The 9,042-nt window shown below is 30.3% G+C and overlaps 1 protein-coding gene across 1 annotated transcript; it reads left to right on the top strand.

Annotated features, from left to right (window-relative positions):
- Nucleotides 1–7,941: 7,941 nt before the first annotated feature.
- LOC149498525 (uncharacterized) lies at nucleotides 7,942–9,042 on the top strand. Its single transcript, XM_089717560.1, has 2 exons — nucleotides 7,942–8,676; nucleotides 8,784–9,042. The coding sequence occupies exons 1-2, from the start codon at nucleotides 7,947–7,949 to the stop codon at nucleotides 8,810–8,812; spliced, it is 759 nt and encodes a 252-aa protein (XP_089573686.1). The 5' UTR covers nucleotides 7,942–7,946; the 3' UTR covers nucleotides 8,813–9,042.

Consider the following 9,042-nt stretch of genomic DNA (forward strand, 5'->3'; position numbering starts at 1 on the left):
TTTTTTTTATCGCTCACTATATTTTTCTTTATTTTATTTAGTTATCTATCTAATAATTTTTAAATCTATAATCATTTGAAATAAAATTTAGATTTAATCTTTCTGTAATGATTGATAAATCTTGAGTGTTTTTAATACCCTTTTATTAGGGTTATTTTATGGGGTTGTTCCTCATTATTGAGGGATTTTTACATGAATAGTTTATTTTTCTAGCAATTCGAAATACAAGATGGATTATTGGTTACTTGTGGTTGGAGATTTCAGATCTTTAAATTCGGATAAGATTCTTTTACTAATGGAACTTGGTAATGCAGTATGTTCCTCCATTAAAATTTGTTATGTTAAACTCTTCTAAGTATCAATTGTAACAAGTTTCCGAAAAAATAATGTAGGGGACAATATTGTGGAATTTTTTTTATTATTATCCGATTTGAAAATGGATCAATTTTTATTCGAAAGATTAACCTATTTTGCCAAAGTAAAAAACAATATCTCCAATAAGAAGATTTCAATTTTTTATATTTGTTTTTGTTATTTCTATAAAAATATTATGATGTACTCAATTTATATTTATTATTAATTAATTATTAAATTTTCAAAAAAAAAAAAAAAATCATCAACTATATTAAACAACTAAATCAAACCCATATTAGAGAGCTAAGTGCAGAGCAATTTCCAAATAGGAAAAAGTATAAGTGAGTATTCAGAGTCTTGCATAATTAAGTGAAGAGTTAAGTTATGACAGTTACACCTCAACTGACCAAACGTAAGACACAATTTTGTTTGGACTAGCGACCACTGGAATCGGAATGAACCCACCACGGTCTTACATACATGGTTGTATTACTCCTTACGTGGTGGGAATAGGAATAAACCCACCACTGTCTTACATACATGGTTGTATTACTCCTGACGTGGTGGCTGCATGGCTTCTTGCGCTTAACCCTTACAAACATTACTATATCAATCATCACTATACAAATTTTTTAAAATTTATTTTTATTTTATTTTCTTTTTTCATGTTTACAATCACAAATGTATTTATTTTCAATACATATATAAATATTTATTTGATTTATGCGTGAATTCATAGACTGAATTTAGGTAAGTCACTCTCTTAAATTAAATCAAAATAAAATTACTAGAATTGGACGTGATCCACTAATTTAAAGTTGTACTTAAAAAGCAAAAACTAATGTATTAAATAAAGTCATTTTCTAAAATATGAATCTACCTACGACGACTTTCACAGTTTCTCTAATCTCAATCATAATTAATCAATCATTATCCACTAGAGTTAAAACACTAATCTCTCACTTAATTTTAATTGTTGACCAATTAAACTTTCACAGTTCCTCTAATCTCAATCATAATTAATCAATCATTATCCACTAGAGTTAAAACACTAATCTCTCACTTAATTTTAATTGTTGACCAATTAAACAAAACACGTACGTTATTTTATCAAAAAGAAATTCAAAAAATAAAAAAGTTGACAACACTTTTAATTTTTTTATTCGTAATTGATTGCTAATAGCATAATCTGATAATAAGTAAGTTGAGAGAGATGGATACCACATAAGTACTCCAATGCATCAATCAGAAAAAGGTTAGCGACGAAAGTTATCTGATTTGATTAACGAATAAAGCTTCTTCTTCTTCTTTTCTTAAAAAAAAATTAATAGTGATGCCATAGCAATGCGACAAGATCTACAACAGTTACAATAAATATGAAACAGATGATAATAATATTTGTTTTTTTTTTCTTTTTATGTTAGGGACTGAATTTAAAATAAGGTTTATATATTTTCTAACCATATTTTTTAATGTATATTCAAATGTATACCAGTTTATCTGAATGAATATCCATTATTAACCATCTGAAAATCAAATAATTTGCATTAATTGTCAACCAACCAAAATATTAAAGAATTGCAATTATTATCTTTAGCTATGATGCATTGGACATTAAAGGAATCTAGAAACTGTGACAAAGGAAAGACTTTATAAGAAAAATTAAAATTGCTTAATGGGTAATTTTATATAAGATTTTATTATTTTAAATACATTGTTATTTTTTATCGATTTAATTAAGCAATATCTTTTATTATAAGAGTTGAGAAGTTTAAATATTAAGTAACCACGATTGAAATTTAATCAAGAAAATTTAAATGTATGTATTGGTAATTTTGCTGTGTTGAATATTTCTAAAATCAATAGATATAAATTGATCAACAACCAATGAAAATTGAATTTTACATATAAAAATAAGTTCGTTTGATTAAAGGAAAAGTTTAAAAAAAAAAAAGGAGAAAAATTAAAAGAATAAAATTGAAGGAGAAGCAACCATGTGACATTGTCAACTTATTTTTTGGTAACCAGCTGGTGCATATTATGATTAGTTGTAAACTAATATCATAAATTTTTTTTGAAGTAACTTGATATTCTACAATCACATCTTAATTTTATCTTCCTACTTATATATTTTTTAAATTAAAAAAAAATTATATATATTTATTTATATCTAAAAATTCAATGAGGACGCATTAAATTGAAGTCATAAAGTCGAGCTAAAATCATCAAGAATTCTTTTAAATACATATGACATACATTTAATTTTTTTTTCATCTATTGAATATAGATTTAATAAGTTTGAAACCTTTTTTTTTTAGTACTGAATAAGATGATTCAAATTTAAATTTATTTGTCAGATCATACACACTTACTATTATAGTATGTTTTACTGTGTAAAATTTTGAAACTTCATTAGAACTATATCCAAACTGTTATATTGATTTTTAGCAAATAAAGAAATAAAAATCAATTTGTAAACTCGCTTTAATTAAATTGTTGATTAATTAAAGCCAAAAGGAATTTATAGTTAAATATGCCTTTCAATATTGTTTAGAAGCATTAAAATAATAAAAAGGATACAATAAATCAATTTTTGTTAACTTAATTAAAACATATGTATGATAGTCTTTGTTGCTGAGCTCAGTCTAGTGCATAAATTTTTTTCTCTTATAATAAATGCTAAGATTGCCTTAAAATGACTTGCACCTACTTATCAACAATACTGTAGGTTAGCTTAGTGTTTGAAAATAACTTTTTAAGTAATTTTTAATATTTAATTAAATGTTATTCTCTGTAGTATTCGGTAACATAACGTTTAAACTCACTTTTAAATGTTAAGATAACATTTTACAAAAAGTTAATCCATGTAATGTTTAACTTTTTATCGTTTTATGAAACGTTATTAAAACAACTAATAGTTAAACACTATTAAAATAACTAACAGCTACAAAAATAGCTAATTATATCGAACAGACTCTAAGTATGGATGGTATTATATATCTAAACTCTTGAAATTTGGAGAAAAATCGTGAATAAGTCAATTTCATTGTTTCAAACTCAAATATATTCCAATGCATCATAAATATTAAAAAGGGGGTGGGAGAAGAGGGAGTATTGTAACGTTCCATTTTTCTATTGAATCGAGTCGTTGCTTAGAGTCGAGTCGGGCTGATCCGAAACCCGGTTCGATCCATTAGAGTCTAGAGTGGGCTAGAATGGGATGTAATTGCAATAAGGAAAATAAGTGGACTTACTTGAAGGAAACAAAAAGATCAAAGTATAAGGATTAGGACTTGCTTGCACTAAAGTATAAAGTTGAGGTATTGAGTTGTACCATTTTGACACTTGAGGTACCATTTGGTAATTTTCACATAAAAATCAATGATATTCTAGAGACTACCCGTGAGTTCCATTTCATTTTCATTTCTTCATCCTTATCTTCATCTTCTTCCTCTACTTTCCTCTTCCACTTTCTTTTCTCCATCACTTTTAATGGTAGTGAAGATTTTAATGGGATTCAAGCATTAATTCAACTTCTATTTTGTCCAAGTAAGTAAACCTTCTTGAATTTCATACTTGAATCATTTGGTGATATTTTTAGAGTATTCATAAGAATTCTCATGTATAGGAGAGGTGAGCTCAAAGGTAGAAGAAAAAGGAAGCTAAAAAGAAGAGCTTAAGTTTTTTGGAGTGAAGGTGTGCTATCTCTTTTAGTTTAATTAATTTCCTTGCATGAGAATTTGTGTGGTGTGTTGATAATGAGAAAATATGTTGTTTCATGTTGAGTAAAATGACTGAAAATGGTGAAAAAGCATGAGATGAAATGAATAAATGAAGTAGATATTGAGTTCATGCTGAAACAAGTTTTGCTGGAAAAGTTACCAGTAACTTCACCTTGATTTTTACCCCATTTAATGATGGAATTAGGAAGTGTCATAGAAGAGTTATTTGTTCCTCTATGTGTTAGCTTTACATGGGTTTTTGAATCACCCAAATCGGAGTTGTAAATTGAGAGATATGATCAAAATAGTACAGACTGCACAGGCTGGAAAACACGACGCGCGCTCGCGAATTTCATTTGCGCGCTCGCGAATTGTGCCTGGAAACTCTCTGACTCTCATTTTGCACTTCTCGCGCTCGCGACTTTGCATGGCGCGCTCGCGAATTGTGTTCTGATACTCTTTTGGACATCATTTTCTATGCAATTGTATTCCTTTGCTCAACTTGTATGCCTCCAATCATTTTAAAACAAAAAGACAACATTAGAACATGCATCAAAACAACATGCAAGCATGCAAATGATGTGAAATGAGGTAAACACTATGGTGTATGAAGTTATGAATTCTATGCAATTGTATTCCTTTTCTCAACTTGTATGTCTTCAATCATTTTAAAGCAAAAAGACAACATGAACACATGTATAAACACAAATGCAAGCATGCAAATGGTGTGAAACTAACATGACACAAGTTGCCCGCTTGGCGAGGCTATCAGCATACAGGTAAGCAGTAAATTTTATGAAATGATGAAGCAGTTAATTTTTATGACACAAGCATGTGAAAATAACATGACACAAGCATGCAAATTATGACACAGTTACTATGCTTTTGTTTTATCTATTGTCATTCCATTAATATGCTCCATTGAGGTTAGGTAGAAACCACGTAGATAAGGCTATGTCGCGACATAGAATAGCAGATATGCGCCCCATACAGTTTGGTACTCCGGCTACAGGCCGTTGAGTGGATATGATTATATAGGTCATAGCAGCCAAGCATACAGTTTCATCCAGTTTCATACAGTTTTTCTTATCACTTCGGTTTCACTATAACCTTATGGAGCCATACAGATATCTTGACATAACATTGCATGACTCATACAGTATACTAAACAACAAGAAAGATCATCAAGGTAAAATGAAAGTATCATGATATGTGTGCTTACATTCCATATGTGAGTACATGTTTATTTCTATATATGTATGTGCTTATATGTTTCTTTATTCGTTGCGATATTCACTAAGTTTTAATCAAAGTTGCAGAATTCATACAGCATAAAGAACATCAGGTAAGATCATAAAAGTACAATGCTATATATGCTTACAAGTTTATTTATTGAATCTTTAAGGAGCCATACAGTCATGAAATGTTATTAATCATAACTTATATGATGTGACTAAAAGTGCATAAGTCATATAGCATAATGAATAGCAAGTAAGACAATGAAAATATACTGTTATGTATTCTTACATGTTTATTGATTTCATTCATACAACATAATGAACAGCAGGTAAGATCATGATAGTATCATGAGATGTGGGATTAAAGGTTCATGTAAAGGAGTTATGAGATAATTAGAACTAAATTATTTATGGTATGAATTAGAAGTTTATTCTTTGCTATAAAGATACATTTGTGTTGAAATTTACTGAGTTTATGATTATCAATGCTTTTATGAACTTTGTATTTTAAGTAAGTTGCCATCACACTTTGTTAAGTATGTGAATTATGAGCACTACTGAGTTTTATACTCAGCGCGTCGATTTTTATCACGCGTAGGTTGAAGATCGTGGTTGTTACATGAAGACTTGAAGAGTACTATCAAAGCAGAAGTGACTAATTTGGGAGTAGTAGATTGAGAGTTATATAATTAAGAATTATGGCATGTATTAAGATTTATGGCATGTATAATTATTACATTTGTTAGAGCTATGTGATTGTAAATATAAGTGAAGCATGTAATTATTTTGGTGTAAGTAGTTGGAGATAAGAATAATACTTATGAAATGATTGAAATATTTTACTATAGTTGGTATGATTAGGTCATGAAGACTTGATATAGATCATGAATGCAATTAATGTTGGATTTAATTTTCTATTGTGGGCTTAATATGTAAAATTAAATATGTACAGCAGTCCAATTGTAAAGTCAATTTTAAATGTGGTCTTGATTGTGAATAATTGATTATTGAGGTATCAACTAATTATAGATATTAAGTGTAGAGACCATTATATAATTCCTATTACGTTAAAGGACCGAAATAGGAATTGTACTAACCCTACAGGTATATAAAGGTCGTGGTCCCCAGAGGAGTTGAATACGATTCAGTTTTACGTTCCTTTCGTATTGCTTCCGCTAAATCGATTCTTCAATTCTCTGGAAGGCTGCAAACCTAATTCTATACATCAAGATCGACAAACAACGATGTCAGGTACGCAACCTTTTTCTTATTCAATCTATTTTGTTGAATCTAGTAATTTGCACGATCTAGGTTATTGTGGAATTATTTGAGATTAATTCTTAACAAGTGGTATCAGAGCCTTGTGCATAATTGCTAGATTTTAGATTGATTTTCGTATGTTTTTTATTTGTTTACCCTACTGTTTACGGATTGAGGGTTTTGTTTAATAAAAAAAAAAAATTTTTTTTTCTCACTGTTCTTCGGATTCCCCAAGAACAGGTAAGAGGTTTTGAACAAACGCCATTGACGATTAATTGTTCGTTTGATATTTTATATATATATATATATATTTTTTTTTTCTTCTTCTGGCCGGATTTTGTTTAAAAAAAAAAAAAAAAAAAAATTCAGATCGTTTTTTGGTTGGCGGCGGACCTGTTATCGTTTTTGTTTTTAGGGTTAGGGATGGAAAATTACAGTTAGGTCCCTGGAAAATTTCGGTTTAGGCCCTTAAGTTTCTGTAATTTCGGTTTAGGCCCCTAAGTTTCTGTAACTTCAGATTAGGCCCCTTAATTTTCTGTAACTTCAGATTAGGCCCCTAATTTCCTGTTTTCTTTCGTCTAGACCCATGGATATATATTTAATTAAATTAGATCCCGAACTTTATTTATTCAAATTTATTTAGTCCAATTTTATAACTTAGTCTCTAATTTAGTGACTTAAAGACTAGATTATAATTTTTTTTTTTGACTAAATAATTTTAGATTATTAAATATTTAGACAATCAATTCATTTAATTGCAATTGTTTTGTTTTAATTACAATTAAATGATTTAATTTGTCGACTTGAGATTAAATTTTGGAGTGATTAAGTCCCTATTGTGTTTGATATTTGTTAAAATAAATTGATTTGATCAATAAGTCACCAAAGTGACCTCTATTGCTTGAATTGATTTGTTTTAGAATATTAGACATGTGTATTAGAATTCGTTGCGGATAGTTAATCGGCCCAAAGGAAGGTTGCTATCTGGCTGAGTTTTGAATACATGTTTGGCAATAAATATGTGATAATTGTTTGATTATTTTCCATGACAATGATATATCGGCCCAAAGGAAGATTTATTATTTGTCAGGACTATGTTATCAATATTTGATTGCTGCATTGAGATACTAATTACAAGTTAATGTTTTACATCCAAAGATGAGAATATTAATGTTGTGTCTGTATCTTATTTCCATTTTTTAATCTCTACTTATGTGAATTGTTTCATTTGTGGATTGTGAGCTTATACTTATCTATTTGTTTATTTTCTCTAATGTCAGCTAACATGTCATTTAATCCTGATTGTGTCCCTAAACTTGAGGGATCAAATTTTGAGTCTTGGAAATCAGATATTATAATCTTTCTGGGCTGTATGGATTTGGATCTTGCATTCAGGATGGACGAACCTGCTCCTCTTACTGATACGAGCACTGATGTTCAAAGGGTTCAGTATGAGAAGTGGGAGCGTTCTAATCGCTTAGGTCTAATGATCATGCAGAAAGGAGTCCCAGAACATGTTCGAGACTCTGTCTCAGCTGAAAAGAACAATGCTCAAAACTATCTTGCCGAGCTGGAGAGGGCTTATGTCAAGAATGACAAAGCCGAAGTGGGAACACTTTTAGGAAAATTAACCTCCATGAAGTTTGCTGGCAATGGTGGTGTTCGGGAGCATATTCTTAGCATGTCTCAGATTGCAAAGAGACTGAAGGCGCTGGGTATGGCTTTACCAGATGACCTTTTAGTCCATTTGGTTATGAATTCTCTTCCTTCTCAGTATGCACAAATTAGGACTTCCTATAATTGTCAGCCGAATAAATGGACTCTTAACGAGCTCATTTCTCATTGTGTTGATGAGGAGGAAAAGATGAATTCTAACAAAAGAGAGAGTGCTCATTTTGTTTCTTCAGCTGGGAAGGGCAAGAACAAGAAAAGAAAGAGGCCTTCTGCAAAGCCTGTTGAAAAGGCTATTGAGAAACCTGCTGCTGCTACTGCTGTAGATCCAGTACAAAAGAAGCCTTATGTGCCAAAATGCTTCTTTTGTGGAAAGACGGATCACTTGAGAAAGGACTGTCCTAAATTTGCTATTTGGCTTGCAAAGAAGGGTAAGTACCTTGTTTTAGTCTGTTGTGAAGTTAATTTAACTTCAGCTCCTAAAAACACTTATTGGATGGACTCTGGTGCTACCGCTCATATAAGTGTTTCATTGCAGGGCTGCCTCAACTACAGAAAGCCAACTGACGGTGAAAGATACGTCTATGTGGGAAATGGCGATCTGGTTGAAGTAGAGGCAATTGGACATTTTAGATTATGTTTAAGTACTGGCTATTTTTTGGATCTTATAGATACTTTTGTTATTCCCTCTTTTAGAAGGAATTTGATTTCTGTTTCCTTTTTGGACAAATCTGGTTTTCATTGTTCTTTTGGAGACAGTATATTCACTTTATCTATGAATTCAAAAGTTTTGGGTA

Source organism: Jatropha curcas, chromosome 2 (genome assembly GCF_041381405.1).
Source record: "Jatropha curcas cultivar XTBG-Jc1 chromosome 2, XTBG_Jcur_1.0, whole genome shotgun sequence".
NCBI classification, from domain to species: domain Eukaryota; kingdom Viridiplantae; phylum Streptophyta; class Magnoliopsida; order Malpighiales; family Euphorbiaceae; genus Jatropha; species Jatropha curcas.